Source organism: Cnephaeus nilssonii (assembly GCF_951640355.1).
Source record: "Cnephaeus nilssonii genome assembly, chromosome: 8".
Taxonomy (NCBI): Eukaryota; Metazoa; Chordata; class Mammalia; order Chiroptera; family Vespertilionidae; genus Cnephaeus; species Cnephaeus nilssonii.
The window spans coordinates 24,138,582-24,164,978 of record NC_137079.1 but is presented as its reverse complement, the minus strand read 5'-3'; the positions used below and the strand labels follow the sequence as shown (position 1 = coordinate 24,164,978).

Here is a 26,397-nt window from a genome sequence, read left to right as displayed (position 1 = left end):
AAATTGGCTAACACCCTTTGCCCCACCCTGCTGATTCCCTGAAACCCACCCCAGCAGCTCACACACCACACCCTGCCTGAATATCTCCCAGTAATTTTTCCACATAAGCCACTCACCTTGGCTAATGCTGAAGATTTTCTTAAAATCTTTCAAAGGGTCAACCCCCTTCAACCAAACAACCAGCAGCTGGTGTTGGACATGTCCTAATGCCTCTTACTAAGAGCCCCAATCACATCTTCAGTTCACAGCCTGGCCACACCCAGGTACCTACAAGCATAGGCAGCAACCAACTTCAGATCACTTTGTAGATCCTATCAGATGGCCCTCACAAAGCACAGGAAATGGCTGACCTTAGCCTGCACAAGTGTCCCTCTCATGAGGCCCCAGAATCAACACACTCAATGGCAGGCTTTAGACCACAGCAGAACACCACCAAACCAGCTTCAAAAAGACACCCCCAAAAGGCAGACACAGCAGGCACTTTTTGTGAGGACAGTCCCTGAACAACAGCTCACGTGCTGAGGTCACAACCTTCCCTCAAAGCCAGTCAACTTTCCCATGTACATGAGTTTCAACTACAATGTATGTATTGAATTTGGTTATTTTGCCTTACAACAGAAAGAAAATATAGGAAAGAAAAAAACTCTCTCAGACAAGGGCAAACACTTAGTAAAGGCAGTGGTTCAACCAATGTTAAAACCTTTTGCACTCGCTTGCTTTTTTCTCGATTCCTTTATTCTACTCGGGATTTAATTTTTTAAATACCCCAGATTTTACAAAGCGCGGCAGTAGAATAAAAAACTGGAGTTTCTATTCATACAAACTTATTTATTTGGATTTTTTTATATTTCAAATTATTGATACATTCAAAGAGTAATTTTAATCTCTATAATTTTTCATGGTGTGATATTTTTTGAAACATTCACCCACATGAAGACCTGGTTTACATTCACATGTTTCGCAAATATAAATCGTCTCTCTTCTTCCTCCTTTGATTTTTCTGTTAGAACAAACAGCACAATCTTTGTGTTTTTTGTTAGGGTGAGGTGTGATTACATGGAGCTTTCCATCCAAACGTTGCTCTAAGTTAGTGGATAATAATCTACCCCTGGAAGTTAGTGTACTGGTCTAACCTTTTTCACGTGACTGATGTGTCTTAGAAACAAATAGCCTTTGAAGATGCCATTGGTGAAGCTTAGGTGGTGGCATCAGTTGAGACGGCATTTACATTTTACTTGTCCTTTCATGCTAATGAAACAAAAAAAGATACTGGAAAAATAGACAAAAATCCCCCTTCCCCCCACGGTGAAATTACGTGTCGAGTGTGGCTCGACATACGAGCTGCTACCGATGCTAACCGTGTCGAGTCACACTCGACATCCGAGTGCAAAAGGTTAAAGCTCAAAGGTTAAAAATCCAAACTAGGAAAATCATGTGTAATCACACCAATAAATTAAGGGGTGCACACAGACACATATACACAAAGGAAGTAAAAAATATAATAAGGACATACACTAGGAAAGGTGAGAAAAATTGTAGAGATTTTAGGATGTGTTCAACATCCTAATGAAGAGGCCACATAGTATTATTCCCACGTAGCAGCAACAACAATAAAAATGTAAATACCCCCAAAGGGGATTAGCTAGTAAAATCGAATTATATTAAATATATTGATTAGACAATATATTAAAATTAAATTGAAATAACACATTAACATGAGAGAGCATAAAATCACTTACAAAATAGCATATATAAAGCAAAAGTACATGAATATATACATATCTGTGTGTGTATTATTAAAAACAGGAAAACGTGCAAACACTTTATCTCCTGGAAAAAAAATTGTAAGTATTTTTTCTTCATTATTTTGTCCATCTATTCATTCCTGTTATTGTTTTTAATAAAAATTATTTAGAGACCAAAATATTTCCTATTATGAAAAAAATATAGGCACTCATCAAGAGACCTGATGGAAAAAATATCAGTGATAATGGACAAATTATACATTTTAACTTCCAATCCATATGACTTTGTTAAAAATTTCCATAACTAAATTAATATTCTTATGAATAATTCTTTCCATTATTAAAATGTAGAACTTCCGCCAAGGAATCCAGTGTTTATAAAGCATAAAATCCTATATAATCCTATCTAATAAAAGAGTAATATGCAAATTAACCATCACTCTGCTACACAAGCCACGCCCACCAGCCAATCAGAGCGACTATGCAAATTAACCCAACAAAGATGGCAGTTAATTTGCATAAGCAGAGGAAGAGAAAGGGAAAGTGTAAAGGCAGCTGCGGCTGCTGGAGGGAAAGCACTGGCAGTGCATGCTGGACGGGGTGAGGTGCGCAGTGGCGGCGCGTGCGGCTGCAGAGGCGGCAGCGGTGGGAGGCAGCGGGGGAGGCGGGCGCGACGGGTCGGGTGGGTGGGGTGAGGTGTGCAGCAGCAGCGTGAGTGGCCACGGAGGCGGCGGGGGCGGGAGGCAGCTGGGGAGGCAGGCGTGGCGGGTCACCCTGCAGTGGTAGCAGCGCGCGCGGCCTCAGAGGCCGCGGTGGCCGTGGGCTGGGTTGGGTGGGCGGGACGGGTGGGGGGCATTCTGCCCGCCCCGCCCGCTGCAGCGGGAGAGGTGGTGGGGCGGGACAGGTGGCCATGGCGGGGGGGGAAGCCCGCCGGAAGTCTTGCAGGAATATTCCTGCAATGGGTCGCTAGTCCTATATAATAAAAGAGTAATATGCAAATTGACCCTAATGGCAGAACAACCTGTCGCTATGATGCACACTGACCACCAGGGGGCAGATGCTCAATGCAGGAGCTTCCCCCTGGAGGTCAGTGTGCTTCCACAGGGGGAGTTTCGCTCAGCCACAAGCCGGGCTGATGGCTGCGAGTGCAGAGATGGTGGCAGAAATCTCTCCCGCCTCATCCACTGAGGGGTCCTGGACTGCGAGAGGATGCAGGCCGGGCTAAGGGATTCCCCTCCCCCCACCCCACCCCCCCCCCCCGCCAAGTGCGTGAATTTTCATGCACTGGGCCTCTAGTAATCTTATAAAAGAAAATACTCAATAACACAGATCACCAAATGGGTAAAATGAAATGTCTTGTTTTAAAATGGAAATAAATTTAAGAAAGGAAATTTCACCACAATTGAGGGTAAATTCAGAAATATCTGCAGCTAGTTTTATTCCAACTAGAGGCCTGGTGCACGAATTTGTGCATGGGTGGAGTCCCTAGGCCTGGCCGTTGATCAGGGCCAATCGGGCCATCTTGCCCAATCGGGGCCGGACCAATCGAGGCCTGCCAGCCCGGGGGAAGGACAAGAGTAGGGACCTCAGAAGGTTGGCTGGCTGGCCATGGGGAGAGACCGTGGGAGGTTGGCCAGCTGGCTGAGGGGATGGACTGAGGGAGGTTGGCCAGCCGCAGAAGGTTGGCTGAGAGAGTGCATTGACCACCAGGGGGCAACTTCTACTTTGAACGTCTGCCCCCTGGTGGTCAGTGCACATCACAGCGACTGGTCGACTGGTTGTTCTGATCATTCCAGTCATTTGGTCATAATGGTCGTTTAGGCTTTTATATAAATAGATGGATTATAGTGTATTAGAAGCCTTCCACACAAAATGTTATACATTCTTACTAGAATTTCATATTCATTTAGATATCAATGCCATAAATATTGGTATTGATATCTATTTCAATGAAGAGGCAACTGACATTTTCCTATGCCCTGTTGAACTGAGATACATATTTTGATCACTTTAAAATATCTCCATGCTGCAAAAAATAAAGGATGTTTCTTATTTCTTTTGTATTTAAACACAAAACAAAAATATGAGGAAATGTATCAATAATGCATACCAAGGCTTTATCCATAATGATTTGTATTTTCAGAGTTTTTTTCAATAGCGCAACATCTGACTTTTTCTGTGAAACAGAGGACATGAGATAAATAAAACATTTTTTAAAATCTTATGTGGTTTGTAATCATGTACATTACATATGTACACACACAGAAGTATGGATAAATAAATATAGATACATAAAGATACAGATAATAGAAACTTAAGAGGATGGATGCCGACTAAGTAAATAAGCAGGTGATATTCCAAACAAATAATTTAGGCACCAATCAGAAGCTTTTACTTTATATATTTGATAATTAGAATCTTCAAAAAAATTGTTGCTGCAATGAGGGAGAAGCCATTATTTTCTTCCTCCCCAAACCCTCCTCTAGGATCCTGCTCCAACCTTCAAGCTAACAAACTCCCATCAACTTTCCCCCAAACATTGCCTCTATATTCTCATCATTTTTATATTTTTTAATTTTTATATTAACTTTATTGGGGTTTATACACAATAAAGTGCATCCATTTTAAGTATACAGATTATGTGTTGGTACTAATATATACAGCCATGTAACCATTTCCATAAGTAAGACAAAGAATGTTGTCATTACCCTCTTTCAAGCCCATAGCCACACAGCTAAAGAAAACTAATGTTATGCTGTTTTACAATATCTATTCTAGAATTTCATATAAATGGAATCATATGGCATGTACTCATTTCTATCTGGTTTCTTTTATTAAGCATTCATCCCTGTTGTGATTACTAATAATTCATTAGTTTTTTTCTAAGTAGTGTGCCATTGAAGATATACATTGCAACATGTTTATACATTTACCTGTTGATCATTTGGCTGATGTAGACATTTTAACTTTTATAAACAAAGCTGCTATAAATATTAATGTACAGGTCTTTGTGCAATTTTTTTCTTTCATTTGTCTTGGTTCTTAGAAATGGAATACCTGAGTAATTGTGGGTCCACAAAGTGGCATGAAAGTGCCAGATTGTTTGCTAAAGTCATTTCATCATTCTGCATTTTCACCAAGAATTAAGTACCAGTTTTTCTACATTCTTGCCTATATTTGGTAATGGTACTACCAGGATCAGGCCTAAACGGGCAGTCGGACATCCCTATCACAATCCAGTACTGCTGGCTCCCAACTGCTCGCCTACCTGCCTTCCTGATTACCCCTAACTGCTTCTGCCTGCCAGCCTGATCAGCCCCTAACCACTTACCTGACAGCCTGATTGATGCCTAACTGCTCCCCTGCCGGTCTGTTTGCCCCTAACTGCCCTCCCCTGCAGGCCTGGTCACCCATAACTGCCCTCCCTTGCAGGCCTGGTCACCCCTAACTGCCCTCCCCTGCAGGCCTGGTCCCCCCCAATTGCTCTCCCCTGCAGGCCTGGTCCCTCCCAACTGCCCTCCCTGCTGCCTGATCGCCCACAACTGCCCTCCCTTGCAGTAGTGGTCCCTCCCAACTGCTCTCCCCTGCTGGCCATCTTGTGGCGGTCATCTTGTGTCCACATGGGGGCAGCCATCTTGTGTGTTGGAGTGATGGTCAATTTGCATATTACTCTTTTATTAGATAGGATAGGTTATTGTTTGTAGCCATTTTTATTTTTTGTGCCTGTGTTCCTTCTGACCTTTTTTTTTCTTCTTCTTTTTACACCAGTCCCTTTAGCATTTCTTGCATTGCTTGTTTGGTAGTGATAAAATCCCTTAGCCTTTTTTTTTTGTCTGTGAAGCTCCTTATTTCCCCTTCAGTTTTGAATGATAGCCTTGCTGGATAGAGTATTCTTGGATTTAGTCCCTTTGCATCACTTTGTAAATTTCTTCCCATTATTTTCTGGCCTGATGTGTTTCTGTTGAAAAACCATTTGATAAACTAATGGGAGATCCCTTGTACCTAACTTTCTGTCTCTCTCTTGCAGCCTATAAGATACTTTCTTTGTCTTGAACATTTGTCATTGTAATCATAAAGTGTAGGTGTGGGTCTTTTAGGGTTCATCTTGTTTGGCTTTCTCTGTGCTTGTGTGACTTTTTTCTTCCCCACATCAGGGAAGTTTTCTGACATTATTTCTTCAAATAGGTTTCCTAAACCTTGTTCCTCTTCCTGTTGTTCTGGCACCCCTTTTATTCATATGTTGCTTCGTTTCATGTTGTCCCATAGCTCCCTTACACTCTCCTCCTGTCTTTTAATATTTTTTCTCCAATTGCAGTTTGGGTGTGTTTTGCTTCCCTGTCTTCTAATTTGCTAATTCGGTCCTTTGCTTCTCCTAGTCTCCTGTTGAAACTTTCCATGGTATTTTTTATTGCAGCTATATCACTCCTCTCTTTCACTTAGCTGCTTTTCTGGTAATTCCTCCTTTTCTTTCCTTTGGGGGTATCTTTGTCTACCCATTTTTGGTCTCACCGTCTGATCTAGATGTCGAATCGTGCAAGGGCTGCTCCTTGGGTGGCAGTGGCTCCTCAGGCTGCGGTTGCTCCTCGGGTAGTCATGGCAGTAGCTTCTCCTCAGTTGGGAGCGGCTCCTCTGGTGGGTGCTGTTTGCAGAAGTGGTGGCTTCTCTGGTTGGTGGAGGGAGGCTGTTCGCACTGCTGCTACTCCTCGGATGGGGACGGGCTGGTTGCGTGGCTGCTGCTCCTTGGATGGGGGCTGGCTGTGTGCAGCTGGTGCTCCTCAGATGGTGTGTGCTGCTCATGAGGCTGCTGCTCCTTGGACAGGAGCAGGTTGCTCACAGGGTTGCTGCTCCTTGTATAGGGGTGGGCTGCTCGTGCAGCTGCTGCTCCTCAGACAGGGGACAGGCTGCTTGCGCTGCTGCTGCTCCTCGGACGTGAGTGAGCTGCACGTGTAGCTATGGCTCCTCAGACAGGGGTGGGCCACTCACCTAGCTGCTGCTCTTCTGACAAGTATGGGCTGTGTGTGGCTGTTGCTCCTCGGTCAGGGGCGGGCTGCGCAGGGCTGCAGCTCCTTGGACCTGGGCACTCTGCTCATGCAGCTGCTGCTCCTCAGACGTGGGTGGTCTGCTCATGTGGCTGCTGCTCCTCGAATGGGGGTGGGATGCTCGCAGACTGCTGCTCCTCAGACAGGGGCAGGTTGCTTACACTGCTGCTGCTCCTTGGACAGGAGCGGGCTGCTCACATGTCTGCTGCTCGCACGGCCGCAGTGCCCTGGGCTGAAGAATTTGGCCAGTCAGAGGGGAGTGCACTTCAGAACTCACAGGCGCTTGCTCCCGGGGTAGCTGGAGTCTTGGTGACCATGGGACCACAGCTGTTGGTAGCAGGTCCCTGGCAGGGGTGGTTATAGAGTCCCAGGTGTTATCTGAGGGCACCCTTGTTGGAGGTGAGGCTGGGCTCCCATTTACAGCAACTCTCCCCTTAAAAACGACAAGGCCTCTGAGGAAGAGCCGGCCTCCCAGGACTGTTTGCAATGGTAGCAGACGCTGCCTAGTTAGGCGAGCCTGGTTATCCTGCCCCAAAGGTCCTGTGGGATCTAACTATGCCATTTCTCTCACACACACACACACCACGACCACACACTCCTCCTTTGCTCCCTCCCTCACTCACACTCTCTCCCTCACTGCCGCCTTCTTCCTGCCTCTGCAGTTGGGTCTGGGGTGTTATTGACCCATTTGGAGTCTCCTCTCCGAGTGTCTGGTTATGTGGCTCACTCTCTAGCACATTGGCCGGACAGGATAAAATTCACCTGTCAAGACACGACACAAAGGGAACAAAACACGAATGTACTCATGACACCGATAACCCCAATATAAGTGACCACCAAAGAAAAGAGAATTAGGGGAGAGAGAATAGAGCACAAATGATATCAAAGGGAGAAAAAATGTTATGATAGATAAGAAAAAGAAGAAAAAGGAAAAAAAAATATATATATATATGGGGGGAGAAAACATCAGAGAACAAACAGGTAAACCAAAACAGGTAGACCAAAACAAACACCAAATACCCAGTAAAGAGGGTGGGGGAAGAATATTATATACAGAAAATAAGGTTAAGAATTGGATGAATATGGAGAAGACCTCAGTTCAGTATAGAAGAAGTAGAAAGGGGATGAGTGGATAAGAAGAAAGAGATTGAGAAGAAAATAATAATAATAATAATAATAATAATAATAAATTTACAAAAAATTCATTTAAAATGGTATAAAAAATAAAAAATAAAATAAGATAAATTAGAATGATGGAAAAATAATGTGAAAAGAAATAGAAAATAAAGAAACAAATGATAAAAGTAAAATAAAGAAAAAAAGAGATAACAAAATAATAATAAAATACAATACAATGAAATGAAAAACTGAATTGTTGTTCCTTTGGCTGGCTTAAGATTCCAGTCTTTCTGTACTGTCTGGGTTTCTCAGTTTCCTGTTGCTGGGACTGAAGGCCTTTCTTTAGGCCAGTCCCTGTGGATTCTTAGGGACTATTCAGATTTTTTTAATCCCTTGTACCATTCAGGCTGTATTTGGTTGCCTGGAGACTGGAGGGAGGGGCTATCGCTTCAGGAGAAAATGGCTGCCCAGGTCCCGGGTGTCAGGTATGACTAATGCCATACTTGCTGCCACTTCTCCTGGACCCTCTCCTCTCCCCAGCCTCTCCCCAGACTTCACAAGTCCGCACCTTCTCTTCCACCTCAGCCACGGGTGAGTGTCCATATCTGAAAGGTCCTATGAACTAGGTTGAGTGAAGAAAAGTAAAGGCCACAGAGAGGGGAAAGAGCTGCACCTCTGCGAGGCCCTCTCCTGCTGTCATAGCGTGGTCTGGGCAGCCATTCAGGCTGCCCCCTCTGGGCTCAGTCTTTCATGACTGTGGACCCAGATCTAGAATCCCCTGCCACCAGCAGTCCTGCGGACCTCCTTTCCACAGTCAGACACTGTGCCTGTCCCACCGGACGCTCGGTGCTGTGAGGTTTCCCTCTGACCCTCTGGGCTTGGAGGTCTGGCAGTTCTCTCTAGCCCAGACCCTTGATTTTACCTTTCTCCAGGGGTCCTCTGCCTTTCCCGACTGCAAATTGTCTCACCAGCTGAGTCTCCTTCGCCAATTCAGAGTGGATGTTATTCTTTTCAGCTGGTCATTCTATCTGCTCCGGGACAAGGCTCAGGACACATCCCTCTATTCTGCCGCCATTTTGTCCTCTGTACCACAGCTTTTGATCCACTTAGACTGTTTCCAGATCTTGATTGTTGTAAATTGTGCTGCTATGAATATAGCAGTGCATACATTCTTTCAGATTGGTGTTTTGGGTTTCTTAGGACATATTCCTCAAAGTGGGATCACTAGGTTGGGTAGGTATTGCCTTTTAGCCTCCAATATGGCTGCTATAAAATTCATGCCATTCTGTATCTTATTAATGTATTAGAAAACAGATTCTTTATATCAGTAAAGAAACTCAAATAATTCTGGATATTTCTCTTGGGTTATTTTCTGATTTATTCAACTCAATTTTCTCCAATATCATTGGAACTCCTACTGTAGCACCCAAATTTAGATTTTAATTTAATATCTTATCTGCCAAATTTTCAGATCATTCACTTATCTTTGTACTTTACTTTTTGTGTTCTCACTGGAATTTTATCTTATGAACTTTAGGTTGACTGTACATTTTTATTATTATGCTTTTAATTTCTAAGAACTGTAATATGCTGAATGTCATTTTTTACTCTGTTCTTTATTTTGTAGATGAAATATTTTATCTTACCTCTCTAAAGTCTAAGGACCTTTTCTATTTTATTACTCTGTCATTTTTATTACTCTCTGTATTATTCTGATATATTTTTGGTGTCTCAACTTTTAATTTTTTATTTTTTTCATGTCTCTGTCATTCATATTAAATTCTTCCATCATATGTCTACTGCCCCTTCATATTAGGAATTGAGCATGTAACAGCTTATTCCAACATCTGTGATCACATATGGTGTTTAAGAGCTGTTGTCTTCATAGAGGATGATTTATCTGGGTTGTAGATTGGAAAAACCTTGCTTTCAATGTAGTCAATTTTGATTCTTTTGGCTGATGTGATTCACTACTGGAAAGGGATCTTCGATACACTTCCAGGAATGTTTAAACCTGATTCCCAATATCGAGGGCTGTAAGTTAAACTTAGTCATACTACTTTCAAATTGGTATTTCTCCTCTTTTGTGACATACAATAGCACATTTGTGCCTGGTGTCCCAAAAGAAACAGCCTTCAATTATCTGTCAGTCTACCACAGAGACAATTGTTTAGGGGAAGATCATAGGATTTCTAAATACTTATAAAACTTATTTTCAACCAAGTCTCTTCATTGGTCTACCTTTAAAGTCACTTCTTAAGAAATCTGGACATACAATTACAGAAATGTTTGTGTAGTACTGCAGTATATATCAAGTTTCTTATAGCTTATCCAATTACCAATTTAAGATTTAGCATTTTGGAGCCTAAATCAGTTAGCTACCTCTGTTCTTCAACTTCACACGTTATTACTACTCTTCTGTTCTGTTTGAGCTTATACATATATGCCATTAAAAAAGAACATTTTCACTTTATTGGGCTCTAAGAAAAAGTCTGGGGTAAATATATGTGTCCAAGATGCTTTTAACAGATAATCCCTTTCTTGCATTTTGTTTTATTTCTATTCCTTTTTTCAATTGTTGTTATAATGAAAGTGTTCACCTCAGTTATAAATTTGTGTGCACTTTCGTAAATGCAAAATGTGCCTAAAATATAGCTTTTATATTATTTTTGTTTCTGTTAAAAATCTGTTATATCAAAAATGTTCACTTTATATGTGTTACTTACAGCACTAGTGCATGTGAAAATATGCTTAATTAAACCTATAGATTTAAGCCTATCAAATTCAGAATGAAAATAAACTATTGAGTTCCTCTGTGAAAGAAGAAAATTCAAAAACACATGTTAGCACCTACTTATCTCCATTCCTGCAGTGATAACCCTGGTTACTTCTAGGTTCTGAAATTTTTGTCTGTATTTTATTTTATGATTGCACTTAGTTTTATATCTGAAACTTTCTAATTACTTCCAATTACCTTGTTCCAGTACATTAGAAAATATGATAAATATTAGCAGTAGCAGGAGCGATATTTTAAGTCTATGCATAAATATATAAAAAAGTGTAACAGAGTATACATCAAAATAAACGCAGTGGATTGCACAACAACTTTCACCTCTAGGCAATGACATTAGAGTATATTCTTTCCTATTTATACATATATTTAATATTTTAATCATTATTAACCAATATTATTTCATTTAAAATAATACATGTAAAATAATTTAATAAGTGGAAAATGCATTGTCCTCTTAAGAGCAAAAAGAAAATTTCCTTTAAGAGCAAGAAGAAACATGTATGGTTAAAACATTTTTTGTTTAGAATAATCTATACATTTATAAATCTACATTTGTAAGTAGATATAGTCAAAGAATTGGAGCAAATTTTTCAAAATTCTAAGATTACTATCTCTAGATAATGATATGGGAAAGCATCTTGACTTTTTTCTACTTTTACATTTTCTATCAAAATAATACTATTCTACAAAGAAAAATATCTATTGGCAAAGAAAATACTGACAAAATTATAATTACCAAATTTGGGTATCATTCTATTAGTAGGATGCAAATTCAGTAAAAATTCAATTGTATTCAATATATATATACACAAATATACATATATATATTTGTGTATATATATATTCATGCATAAAAATATTTGCAATTAGGGAAATATAAGAATGTTCATGTTTGAAGTATGTGTGTTTATTACATTTCTAAATTTTATATGAATAAACATATTTTTATTCACATATTAATAAAATATATTCATATAACATTAAAATATATATTTTACCTGAGAAGGTTTTAATATAACTAATATCAGTTTAAATTTGTTCTCCAAATGTAACAAATTTCTGTGTGAATATGTTTATCAAAAGTAGCAAAAATGAAGATTTCAAAAAATGTTTGCTTACTTCTGACTTCACAAGAATCCTGTAGGCCTCATCTCCCAAATGGATCATAGGATAATTGTCTTGTAAGGGGAGAAAATCAGCTTTATTCTTTATTTGATAAAGCATATGCTCATACTTAGCTGAGGATTCCAATGGTTCAATTCCATAACTGACATTCTCCAACAGCAATAATCCCCTAACATAAAAAAGTATAATGGTAATTAATATGGATTTCAAACTGAGAAATGCATATCAATACTAAATAAAAACATATTAGAGAAATTTGATCTTTATGGTCTAATTTAATCAAACAATCATCCCATTTTACTCAAATTAACTTTCAACCCAATTTTATATATCCTATCTATTATGGCATTTATAAGTCACTGTGGTTCTAGTATGGCTAATAAGTATGAGTATTCTTTATACTAGTAGATTTTTCCTGAATAAATTTTATGACTATAAGCCTAGGATAGAGACAACAAAATTTTAAAAAATATAAGAGGAGGATGAGGAAAAGAAAGTATATCTGAAGAAACACAAACAAAGCCTATATTTTCTTTGCTTTCACTCTATAACTCAAGGAATTTGGAAAAATTAAAGTGTTACACAAGATTGTCAATCATGCACATCTCTGGAATTTGCCATTACCTGAGTCCAGAACAGGTGCTAAGTGTCACCACTGATAATGGAATCTCTGCTGCATATCCTTGATATAAGCAATGCCCCTAAACAGGAGTACATAAAGGTACATTAATTTGTAAATAAAACTTGGTAGAGAATTTTATTCCCTTACTAGAGGCCTGGTGCATGAAATTCATGCACAGGGGTGGGGTGGGGAGGGTCCCCTCAGCCCAGGCTACACCCTCTCCAATCCGGGAACCCTCAGGGGATGGCCAACTGCCAGTTTAGGCCTGATCCTAGGAATCGGGCCTAAACCAGCAGCGGGTTTGGGCCTAAACTGGCAGTCGAAGATCCCTCTCACAATCCTGGACCACTGGCTCCTAACCACTCACCTGCCTGCCTGCCTGAGCACCCCTCACTGTCCCCCCTGCTAGCCTGGTTGCCACTAAGTGCCCCTCTGCCAGCCTGATCACCCCTAACTGCCTCTGCCTGCTGGCCTTATCTCCCCTAACTACCCCCCCCACCCCCCGCCAGCCTGGTTGCCCCCAACTGCCCCCCCCCCCGAAGCCTGGTCACCCCATGCAGCCTGCTGCTCAGTTGTTTGGTCAGCCCTCACTAACCCCCCTGCCAACCTGGTCGCCCCACGCAACCTGCTGCTCGGTCATTTGGTTGCCCCTCACTAACCCCCCTGCCAGCCTGGTTGCCCCATGCAGCCTGTTTGGTCTTCCATTCAGTTGCGAAGGTCACTTAGGCTTTTATATAGATTGTTTTTTAATCCTCACCTGAGGATATTTTTCCATTGATTTTTAGAGAGATTCAAAGGGAGGTGGAAAGAGAGAGAGAAGCATCTATGTAAGAGATAAACATCGATTATTTGCCTCCCACATGTGCCCTGACCAGGACCAGAGATCAATCCTGCAACCTAGGTAGGTGCCCTTAACTGGAATTGAACCTGGGATCCTTGTCTGCTGGTCGATGCTCTATCCACTGAGCAAAACCGGCTAGTGATAAAGTTTTGGGTTTTAAACTTACTTCCTAGATAATATAAAATGTGCAGATTTCTGAATTAACCAATGCTATTCACCAGATATCCCATTTCTTTTTTGTCTATCTACAGTTCCTTCCTCTTAACACTCTTCTGCCTATTCTTGCTATAATTCCAAATTCTACAATTTTGATGGAATCTTTTAGAATTGAAGCAAAAACCAGTCTAAATAAATAAATAAATCCTTGACAGATGCTTTCTTATCTTTCCTATCTCAGCTGCATTTCTTAAATGCATGGTCTGTAACTGCTGATTTCATGTAATTGACAACAATCATTTGACTTCTAAATTACCCAAAAGTTCATTAATTGACATTTCCTCAAATTTTCCTTAATATATCACCTTATTGATAATCCTTAGTTCAAACTCTCATCCCCATGGACTTTCATAGCAACAGTCTTCTCAGGTTCTCCCCCAATATTCTCTTTTGGTAAATACTCCCTTCTCTTCCCTTAAAAGTCTAGTGATGTCTGAATCAGTCCCATTCCTTTGTTAATCCTGTGCTATTAAAGCTATTAGAAGCATCCCAATCTCTCCTATGTGTTTGCTTATGCATTTTAAGCTCCCATTCATACATCTCCATCAGTAACCATTTGATTTTTTTCTCAAAACTAAGCTGAATCACTATCCACACCCACTGCCAGTAGTTGAACACACCCTGCTCCATGCTATCTCCACCTGCACTGGTGCCAGCAGCCATTGTAGCTACAAGCCCATCACAAAGTACAAGGTTTACCAAACTCTACATAGCAGCAGAGAGCAATTCAGACTTTCAGCTCCTGGCAATTAATTTAATGGTAACCCTCCTTACTCCTCTCATTGCTGGGCTTTGGGCTATGGGGTGAAGAATGGGGTTGATATTACTCTACATCCCTTCTGGTCTCAGCTGAATGCCTGTTCACACTAAGCTAACTTGGTTGGACAATCCATTATCTCTCAATACTGTTTGACCCAGAGCAATGAATTTCAACCAGTGTGCTGCAAGAATTTTTAAAACATGCCATCCCTGACTATTAGTCAGGAGCACAGATCTCTTTTCCATTAGATTGTGAAATAAAAATAATGACAGCAGCCAACACAACAGTAGCCATCCAGTGGAAATGAATCAAAACTATACCTATTTTTTGTCAGATCAGCCAAAAATAGTATATATTTTTGGTGAGCTGCAAAATTTTTATAATTAGTTAATGTGAGCCATGAGATTAAAAAAGGTTAAAAACCACTGACCTGTAGTATTATTTCCATTTTACTCTGTACCCTTCAGTAGAGTCTTACCCAGCACATATGCTGCCTAATCCTCAATCAAGAACATAAGGCAACTACCCTCCCACCAAAACATTCATCTCTAGCCCTGTCTCCTTCAAGTTCCTAACAGCTGCAGCATCAATGAACTCTAATCTCAGTGGTTGCCTGGTTCCATTTCCCTATGCAGCGCTTAAGACATTATTCACAGTCAGAAAGTCATGTTGAATGTGAAACTCACTTTCTAGGTGCTCTTTTTCTCACAGAAAATTCCTGATCTGTCTATTGTCAAATGTCTAAAAACAGGTACCTCATGTATAATATTTTGTTGTGCTTTCTACTTGGAGATGGTGAGTATAACATGCTATCCCAGATACCATTTTTTGTTTACTTATTTTGTTTTTAGTTTATTTTTATTGTTGAGACTATTACAGGTGTCCCCCATTTTCTCCCTGCCCCCCCTTCACCTGGCTTCCATCCCAATGCATATATTTTAGTCTCTCAATTTCAATACAGAAATTGAATTTAACCAATCATTTGTCAAACATTGGTTTCTTCCCAATCATATGTTCTGGCACAATGAAAACCTTGCATACTAAAGCTAACTTTCTCACATGCTTTGAAAATTTCTTCACTCCTACCTGCATCTTGGGTTACAATTGAAATTCCTATGTTTCACACTGAACATATTCAGTTTCTGTATCTAATATGCTTTTGTGTCCTCACTTTCTCAGTGGCCAATCTACAATTTCCACTATTGCCTCCCCACTTAAATCCAAGGATATATCAATTTAAACTATTCAATGTGTTTGGGGTTTTTTAGCTTTTTTAGCACCTTCGTCTATTTTTTGTTTGTTTGTTTGTTTGTTTGTTTCTTCTCAAACTCCTACTAATACTTCCAGATATTAAATGACCTTGAATAAGCAACTCCTAAATTTTAAATTTAAAAAAATAGTTGTTCTATTCCATATGATTTTATTGTAATTGCCACATTATACTTGGATTTTTTTTATCTGTTTGCCCAATAAGTCTGTGGAGTATAAAACATTCTTTTTGTCTCCACCAATGGCATCTTAACCATGTAAAAAATATAATCTACACAGTATAAAAGCCAAACTTACCTTTTCAAATGAAGAATCTGGAAACAACTTTCCTGACTTATTGTATAAATATACCAGGAAATGAGGATGCAAAAATGACCTAATTCAACCAAGAAAATGACATTTCATTGTATTATTTCATTGATAAAATTAAGTTACAGAATCATGAAATTAAACAAAATTTACTGTTAATTATACAAGTTCAAATATCCAAAAAACTAAATAGACTCATCTTTCCATGATTGGAATTGCTTTCTAATAGCATACAGTGTATATAAGAAAAAAGAATAACCAATATAACCAGACACTAGTATGGAAGCTGTAATGACACAGCTTCACCTGAAGTAAAAACCAAAGCTACCAGGTTCCCACCACAAAGTTTACTTTTAGATTTAACCATCAATACATCTAATAACATAAGTATGCCAGTTAATATTTACTATAAGATAGCCATCCACTGATAATGACAAAAAATATATGCTTTTATCATTAGTTTTTATGACGTTACTAGAGGCCCAATGCAAGAATTTGTGCACGGGTGGGGTCCCTTGGCCTGGCCAGTGATCGAGGCCTATTGGGCTGGCCGGCTGGCCAGGGGGAGGAACCCTGGGAGGTTGGCCAGCTTGTCAGGGGCTGGCTGGGGGCTGGGAGGTTGGCTGGCCTGAGGGAGGGATCGCAGGAGGTTGGACGTCCAGTGGGAGGGGCTGCAGGTAGTTGGCCAGCTAGTGGGAGGTGCTGCAGGGGGGAGGGGCTCCGGGAGGTTGGCCAGTGTGGCGGGGGGGCCGTGGCAGGTTGGCTGTGGGAGCACACTGGCCACTAGGGGGCAGCTCCTGCATTGAGCATCTGCCACCTGCTGGTCAGTGTGTGTCATAGTGACTGGTCAACCAGTCATTCCGGTTATTCTGGTCATTCCAGTCATTTGGTCATAACAGTTGCTTAGGCTTTTATATATATAGATGCTGTGGTAAAATCAACCCCAGTGTTCTCATTGCCTTAAAACAGCAATGGATGTTTTTTGCACATTTACTTCAGTTTCTGCTAGATGCTATCTTTGTTTTGGAACCCAGATGTGTTCCAAGGAACACAACTTTCTTTTAGCAGAAAGAGAAAAATAATTATAGAAGCATACAATAGTTCTCAAAGCCTTTCTTTAGAAGTGGGATACTAGTCATACCACTCACGTTTCCTAAGCTAACCTAAAGGATCTCTGTAGACAAACCCGATATAAACATGCTACAAAAGTTCAGCCTTCCTACATGTTTGTCATTAATTGTTTAAATTATTCTCAGAATTATACTTTTTTTATCATTCAAAAGAAAAAAAGGCATAAAAATATTGATCTAATATAATATACAGACTTTGGGTGATAATGATACATCAAGCCAGGATAATCCTATATAATAAAAGCCTAATGTGCAAATTGTCCCTTAACTGGGAGTTTGACCAGGAGTTTGACCAGGGGCAGGGCCAGACGGCCAACTGCCTGTGGCCCCTCACCCAAGCCGGTCCTGCCCCAGCTGCCAGCAGCAGCAGGCAGCTGGGGAAAGGGATGCCCTGACCAGCAGCCAGCAGCCGCTAGGGACCCTACCCATTTCATTTACTGGGCCTCTAGTCATTTATAAAAATATATCATTTTGATGGAGGTTGTTGTTAACATGGGAGTCTATACATATATGGGGCAGGGGGCATGTGAAATATCTGTGCATTACAGTCAACTTTGCTATAAACCTAAAACTGCTCTACTAAGTAAAGTATATTTAAAAATATATAATGAGAAAAATATATGAATATGCAAGCCACATATAGATAAATGTAAATAGCCAATAAAAGTTCAGAGTAGTTATTTGGGGAAATACAAACTGATGTTAAGATGAAATCAGGGAGAAACCAAGATGGCGGCATAGATAAACACCTAAACTGCTGCCTTGCACAACAATTTCAAAACTAGGACTAAAAGACAAAACGGACATCATCCAGAACCACAGGAAGGCTGGCTGAGTGGAAATTCTACAACTAGAAGGAAAGAGAAAAGCACACTGAGACGCAGAGGAGTTACAGGAGGCAGAGGAACTGAGACACGCACGTGTGTGGCAAGGACTGGCAACTGAGTACGCAGCTGGCTTTCTCAAGCAGGAGGGAGACAAAAGCTCCCGACTGCACTGAACTCCAGTTCCGGGCGAGACTCTGGGGACCCAGACTCATTCGGGGAGAAACTGGACTGTCTGGCAGTGGGCAGAACTCGAGGGAGGCTTTCTCTCAGAGGTGCTTGCAGCGATTACCATGGGACACTGAGACAGAGGGGCCTATTAGGGCAATGCTGACGGGAAACCAATGTTGTCTGCTCCGCCCTGAGACTCCGCCCCATCCAAGCTGAGCACAGAGGCTTTTCCAATTCTTGTCTCATAAGGGTGTCTCTAGCATAGAAGTTCTCCCAGCGTAGACACAGCTAATCCTCACAGCCAATTGGCCTGGAGGTCAAGTCCTCCCAGTGATACCAACAAGAATCAAGGCACAACTACAAGACTGTGCATACAGCCCACAAAGGGGTGAATCAAGAGTGTCCACCTCAGGTAACTGGGGAGGCTGAGCCACTGGGCCCTATAGGACAGCTAGCACACAAAGCCACTCTATCAACTCAGGGAAGCAGTGAAATGCGGAGACGAAGAAACAGATCACAAATGAAAGAAATGTAGGAAAGCAAATGACTGGATATAGAGTTGAAAACCATGGTTATAAGGTTTTTCAAGAATTTCTAGAAAAGGCTGATAAATTTAGGGAGACCCTCAAGGATATGAAAAAGGACCAACTAGAAATTAAGCATACACTGACTGAAATAAAAAATATTATACAGAGATCTAACAGCAGACTAGAGGATCGCAAGAATCAAGTCAGATTTGAAATACAAAGAAGCAAAAATCACTCAATCGGAAAAGCAAAAAGAAAAAAGAATCCAAAAAGTTGAAGATAGTGTAAGGAGCCTCTGGGACAACTTCAAGTGTACCAACATCCGAATTATGGGGGTGCCAGAAGAAGAGAGAGAGCAAGATACTGAAAACCTATCTGAAGAAATAATGACTGAAAACTTCCCCCACCTGGTGAAAGAAATAGACTTACAACTCCAGGAAGCGCACAGAATCCCAAACAAAAGGAATCCAAAGAGGACCACACCAAGACACATCATAATTAAAATGCCAAGAGCAAAAGACAAAGAGAGAATATTAAAAGCAGAAAGAGAAAAACAGCTAATTACCTACAAGGTAGCACCCATACGATTGTCAGCTGATTTCTCAACAGAAACTATGCAGGCCAGATGGGAATGGCAAGAAATATTCAAAGTGATGAATAGCAAGAACCTACAACCAAGATTACTCTACCCAGCAAAGCTATCATTCAGAATTGAAGGGCAGATAAAGAGTTTCACAGATAAGAAAAAGCTAAAGGAGTTCATCATCACCAAACCAGTATTATATGAAATGCTGAAAGGTATTCTTTAAGAAGAGGAAGAAGAAAAAGGCAAAGATAAAAATTATCAACAACAAATACATATCTATCAACAAGGGAATCTAAAAATCAAGTGAATAAAAAAATCTGATGAACAGAATAAACTGGTGAATATAATAGAATCAGGGGCATAGAAAGGGAGTGGACTGACAATTCTCAGGGGGATGGGGGTGTGGGGGTGTGGGAAGAGACTGGACAAAAATCATACCTATGAGTGAGGACAGTGAGGGGGGGGCAGTAAGGGCAGAGGGCGGGTGGGAACCAGGTGGAGGGGAGATATGGGGGGGAAAAAGAGGAACAATTGTAATAATCTGAACAATAAAGATTTATTAAATTAAAAAAAGAGATGAAATCAAATATTTTAGTACATCATGCAGGCTTTTGGAAATCTGAGTTGATACCATCTTTTCAGAAAGACACTGGCAATGGCTCTAAAAATCTAATTATACTAGAAAATGTGAACATTAAATCAGTTACTACATGCAAATTGCTGAGAAATATGCCCAGCAAATGGTATGTGTTCAATAAATGCCAGTTACTTTTATTGTTTTTATTATCATCACTATTGTCATTATTATTCAAACTTCTTGTTTCAAAAACCTATTTCTTGATATCAAGGCTACCAAACAAAATCTATATTATATAAAAATATATATACAACTAGAGGCCTGGTGCACGAAATTCGTGCATGGGGGGGGTGTATCCCTAAGCCTAGGCTGCACCCTCTCCAATCTGGGACCCCTCTCACAATCCCAACTACTGGCTCCCAACTGCTCGCCTGCCTGCCATCTTGATTGCCCCTAACCGCTTCTGCCTGCCAGCCTGATCACCCCCTAACTGCTCCTCTGCCAGCCCGATTGCCCCTAACTGCCTTCCCCTGCCGGCCTGGTCACCCCTAACTGCCCTCCCCTGTCAGCCGCATTGCCCTTAACTGCTCTCTCCTGATGGTCTGGTCCCCCAACAACTTCCCTCTCCTACAGGCCTGGGTCCCCTCAAACTGCCCTCCCCTGCAGGCCTGGTCCCCTACAAATGCCCTCCCCTGCAGGCCTGGTTCCCCCCAACTGCTCTCCCCTGCAGGCCTGGGTCCCCCCCCAACCCCCCCCCACCCAACTGCCCTTTCCTGCAGGTCTGGTTGCCTCCAACTTCCCTCCTCTGACCTCTCCTACAGGCCTGGGTTCCCCCAAACTGCCCTCCCCTGCAGGCCTGGTCCCCCGCAAATGCCCTCCCCTGCAGGCCTGGGATCCCCGCCCCCAACTGCCCTTTCCTGCAGGCCTGGTCACCTCCAACTTCCCTCCTCTGCCCTCCCCTGCAGGCTTGATCGCCCACAACTGCCCTCCCCTGCTGGCCTGATCACCCACAACTGTCCTCCTTTGCAGGCCTGGTCCCTCCCAACTGTCCTCCCCTGCTGGCCATCTTGTGGTGGCCATCTTGTGTCCACATGGGGGCAGCCATCTTTGACCACATGGGGACATCCATCTTGTGTGTTGGAGTGATGGTCAATTTGCATATTACTCTTTTATTAGATAGGATAATGCTTATTGCAGGGCTCAATAGCAATAATCCCTGGAAATTACCTCATTACCTATCAATATTACATGTTTTCTAATTTTATCTATTAAAGAATGAGTTACAAAATACACAAAGAGCAAGAAAAGAAGCACCATTTTTTATAAGACTTGCCAGTTGAAATTGAGAAAGGTACACAGAAAGTTATTAATATTGATTTCCTAGAGTGAAGATAGATTATAGAATATTTAAGACATTGGAAATACATGCTATTGCAAAATGAGAAAAAAGTATTGTAGAATATCAAGTAAAATTCTTAAAATCATATAAATATGTGAAATAACATGAAGATAAAAAAGCTAAACATAATCAAATAAAATTATACCCTTAATTGTTGCAATTATGGTTGCATTTTAAGGAGTTACACAGAGTAATCTTAATATATCTAACATACCTTAATATTTACATCATTAAGTTAGAATTTGGCTTGAAAATTAAATTTCAAATTTCAAAATCAAGCTGAAATTCTAGTCTGACATGGTTCATGAAGAAGCTATAACATGTTAAAGATATGAAATATTCATGCCTTTGTTTAGTCTCAATTTAGGGTAGTGACTATACAAATTTAAGACACTAAAAACAACTATATGAAAAAGAATGGCCACTTACTGTTTTTTAAGATGGAGAGTATATGTTTTCCTGTTAATTTGGATGGCATAAATTACCTACAAGTATTGAGAGAGAAAGTAAAATTAAAAATGTGAAATTCTTCAATTCAAAAGCCATACTTTTTTTAAAATGCACTCATTCATGTAAACCAAGATTGTATCATGCATGTGTCAAAATTATATACATATATAAAAGTATATTGCTATCTTTCTTTAATCACAGGATGTATGACAGAAATTTAAGGAGTATAAATCTAATTCAAATTAAGAGCATTCGTCATTTCGCATTTATTACCTATCACAATCAAATGTAATTTAAAATTACATTTAGAAATGCTAAGGAACCTTTGAAGAAACTTGAATTTTATTATCTTTTTTTCTCCTTTGCAGTTTCTATCGCAGAGACATGGAAAATTCGAGGATATAATGCAGGTCCCCTTTTAAGGTGAAAGGGAGTAGCCATAACTGTCAGAAGCACTGCCTTCTCACAGTCTTTCACCTGCTGTTCTCTTCAGGATTTGCCTCACAACTTTCAGGGACAGTCCACATTTAATAAGATGCCCCCTCCCCCCAGCTCCAGATTTTTCCATGGGTCATGCCAGCTTCCCTCTTGTTGAGACTCAGTTGATTCTCTCCCCATCCCTGTTTATTTTCCCTCCCCTTCCACAGTGTTCATCACAAGGACAAACCCTAATTTACACAAATCCCCTCAGAGACTGCAGCCCAGAGAACATCTGAGCATCAGCATAAAACATCCATTTCTTAGGTGGTAGCACACAGTTAATTCTGGTAAATGTTCCATATTTGTAAAGAACGTGAATTTTGTTACTGGGTGCACTTTTGGGATAATGTCATTTTCAACCTAGTGTTCAATCTTCTGTAGTCTATTGAAAAAGGCATGTCTGCATTTCCAAGATTATTGTGACATTGTTTCTTTCTTCTTTTAGTCTGAGTTTTTGGCCCTGCATATTATTGGAGCTTTGTTTTGGGGTGCAAACAGATTTAGTATGTTGATATCTTCAGGATAAATTAATCACATTATCAATAGCTTTTATTTCTAAAAGTGTTTCTTAAATTCTACTCTGATATTAGTATAGTTGCACCAACTTACTTTTGATGTTTTCAATTTTATCTTTTGATCATTTTTGATGGAATACATATGTTTTAATTTTACATGTTCATCTAAAATTTAGACGTGCATTTTTTTATATTTATTGTTGAAAGTATTACACGGGTCTCCCATTGACCCCGCATTGCCTGCTCCTGCCCGCCCCTGCCCCAGGCCTTCACTACCCTATTGTCTGTGTCCATGGGTTATGCATATATGCATACAAGTTCTTTGCTGATCTCTTTCCACCCACCAACTCCCTTCTTCCCTCTGAGATTTGACAATCTGTTCCATGCTTCTATGTTTTGGGATCTATTTTGTTCAACAGTTTATTTTGTTCATTAGATTCCACATATGATTGAGATCACGTGATACTTGTCTTTCTCTGACTCGCTATTTTTTGCTAGAGATACATTCTGAAAGATAAAACCAAGTTGCAATTTACAGGTTGAATACATTTCATGATGTGTTTTGTGACTTGATTTGTATATATACAAATTATGTAGAAAAAGAATAGATTTGAGTACTACTTCATTTAGTATCCTATCTTCATTCTACTGTTTGAGAATAAATCTGTATAATTTGTCTTCGACATTGTAGAAATCTGATAATGGCATCACCAAATAAACAGTTATCTAGTTATTCAAGGCAGAAGCCTGGTCCATGCAATAGCTGGTCCTATGTTTTACCTTCTAAACCCTACTTGCTCTGCATTTCTGTTCCTTAATTTTATATTATAAAGTATTGAATAGAATGGATATATAGGCACTCTGCCTTACTCTGGCCCTAAAATGAAATGCTGTACTGTTTATAACATTCAGCATGACACTTAAGAGTTTCCTGTTGTTGGCACTGCTATTTTGCTTAGATTCATGTAAATCACATTGAATCTGTTCTCTTCTAAAGTGAAATATTTTGTATTTGGTGAGTGTGTGTGTGTGTGTGTGTGTGTGTGTGTGTGTGTAAATGTGTGAATAATTTTATAAAATGCTCTTTCTGGATACAGTCATTGACTTTTTAAAATGTTAGTGTGATGAGTTATTTGAATAAAATTTTCTAGGATTACTCTCTTGCAGAGAGTAAAGCTACTTGGTCATAATGCTTTACAATTATTTGCTACTTTCACTTTTGAAATATTTTGTACGTGAAAGGACCTATAACTTGATTTTCTCACACTTTATTTGTCTTCTATATAAGAGTTACTTTGGCCTCTTAAAATGATACTAAAAATCTGAAGGATTAGTTAATTATGTTCTATTCTCTGAAAAAGATACTTATCTTTCCTTGAATATTGTTTAAAGCCTTAAAACCTTTTGACTAATAGGATTTTGTGGGCAACTTATTAAATTATTAATAAAAATATTTTCATGATTATAAGAATCCTATATAATAAAAGCCTAATATGTAAATTGTCCCCTCAACTGGGAGTTCAACCAGGAGTTCAACCGCTCGCTATGACGTGTGCTACCACCAGGGGGCGGCGTGGAACATGGCGGGCATTGGTGATGTGAGGCTGGCAGCGGGTGGCAGTGGAGGCACTGCTGGCCCCAATGGGCCCCGATAAGAGTGGGACCATGGCAGAATGGTGGAGCACGTGAGCGGGTGGTGCCAGGCCAAGGCAGGTGCAAGCAGGGTCTCGATCACCCATCTGATCACCCTGCAGACGGTAACCAGTGGCGGCGGTGGGGGACAGGGCTGCTGCCCGGCTCCCAAGCGCTGAGGGAGCCAGGCGGGAGGGGGGGGGGCAGATCAATTGCCTGCAGACAGCGACCAGCAGCCAGCAGGCCGTGATTGCCCGATCGGGGAGGGGCCCCAGGCTGAGACTAGGAACTGGGGTAGGTGGCAGCGACCAACCTTGCCCAGCACCCGAGTGGGGGGCTGCGACCTCTTGCTGGCTACCTGGGGACAGTTGTGACCGGGACAGAGGTGCAGTGAGAATGTGGGGTGTCCACCGAGCTCACTCTCACTCCCCCTGCTATGCTCCTCTGGGATGCCAGGGCTCAAGTGTCAGGGAAGCCCCTGCGCTCAGATGCTGGGTGCCCACAAGAAGCCCGCCCCACACCCACGTGGCCTTTTCTGGGTGAGCCGGGCCACAGCTGCTGGGACTGCAGGGGCCAGTCGGGCTCCCCATGGGTTCGCACAAGAGCCAGTCTGTGAGGCTGTCCCGGATAGAGTGCGCTGCCTGCCTGGCTTCCTTGCGGTGCTTCTGGGCAGCCGAGAGGCCCAAGCTGCGCCCCAGCCTGTGATGTCTGGCCACACTCACTGCATCTTCATGTGGGAACTCAGGCGCCATGACTCAGGCGGAGGGGAGCGCACAGGGGCCCAGGGCCCAGGTGCTGTCCAGGGCCCAGAGGTCAGCTTGGACCTGCTCTTCCATGCCAGACCCTCACATTTCAATCGCTGGCCAGGCCTAGGGACCGCACCCATGCACCAATTACATGCACCAGGCCTCTAGTAATATACACTTGAGTGGCCAGATTATTATGTGTTCAGAGATCATAATAATCTGGCCACTCAGTATATAATGAGATATTCCATTTCTTCAAATATTTTTATAAATATATTCTTCAAATATTTTTAAGAGAATTATGACTTCTTGATAGAGTAAGATATTTATCATTAAGACATGGAAATATTTATCTTGTTCTGCAGGCTGCTTCTCTCATGTCACTTTATGAACTCACATTTACTATTTGATTTGGGTTTCAATTTAAAAATTGTATATTCTTTTATTTCAATCTATTTGTCTTATTTATTTAAAGAGTATTTTTTACAGACAGCATTTAATGTTTTCATTGAAAGATAATCTCTGACTTAGTTGCAAAGTTTACACCAATTACTTTTAATGAAATTTACATATTTAAGTATAAGCCAACTCTCTTGCTATTTATCTTTGGCACATGGTATGTCCTGCCCCCTCACCCCTGCCCCATTTTTCTTTACCTGTGGTTTTCTACTGAAATTGGATATATCAATATAAACTATGGTTTTAATATAAACACACATGCATATTTATGCACATCCACACACGTGCACACACACACCCTACAATCATGTTTGTGTGTGTGTACACCCACATATTTTCTGGCATGGGCTAGTGAATTACATATAAGTAGTGAAACCCCTGTCACAATAAGCATACCAAGCATAGAGATTGACTACTAAACATTTCCCTCTCCCCACTAATAGGAAACAGGCTCTTTAATTGAAAAAAAAGATAGCTAAAATCCAACAAAAATAGATTAAACAGTGAAAAAGAAAACATGGTAACAACTGAAAAATATAATGGAAACAAAAGAACACACAGAGGTAATAAAAATTGCTGGATTAAAAACACTCTATCAAGAATTTAATTTTGTAATTACAAATCTTCTCACAAAGGAATCTCCAAATCCAGAGATATTCATTCAATGGTGAATGCATTAAACATTTGAATAAGGAAAAATACTAGTCTTACAAAAATTCATGGAATATAAAGACAGAACACTTCCTAATTAATTATATGAGACAGTATAATCCAGATATTGCAACAAGATAACTATACTCTGAGGAAGCAAAACACTTCTCATGATCATAATTTCAAAGCCTTAAAAATATTTACAAATTAAATGCAACAATAAAATATATCATGACAAAATGTCCTTTATCCCAGGAATGAAAGGTTACTTCACTACACTGACAGGAAATGTATACCTACATAGACACATTGATATATATACTTACTAGAGGCCCGGTGCATGATATTCGTGAATGGGGGGGTGTCCCTCAGCCCACCCTGCACCCTCTCCAATCTGGGACCCCTCAAGGG

General features: G+C 40.8%; 1 protein-coding gene across 1 annotated transcript in view; it reads right to left on the bottom strand.

Annotated features, from left to right (window-relative positions):
* LOC307104491 (A disintegrin and metallopeptidase domain 3-like) overlaps positions 1-24,882 on the bottom strand; it is a gene marked incomplete at both ends in the record, with an annotated part of 80,152 nt that extends 55,270 nt beyond the window's left edge. The window contains 6 exons of the mRNA XM_079779377.1: positions 3,856-3,921; positions 11,817-11,991; positions 12,447-12,523; positions 15,828-15,906; positions 21,483-21,538; positions 24,652-24,882. Of these exons, the coding sequence (XP_079635503.1) occupies positions 3,856-3,921; positions 11,817-11,991; positions 12,447-12,523; positions 15,828-15,906; positions 21,483-21,538; positions 24,652-24,882 (684 nt within the window). The remainder of the gene's footprint in view (positions 1-3,855; positions 3,922-11,816; positions 11,992-12,446; positions 12,524-15,827; positions 15,907-21,482; positions 21,539-24,651) is intronic.
* Positions 24,883-26,397: the final 1,515 nt, after the last annotated feature.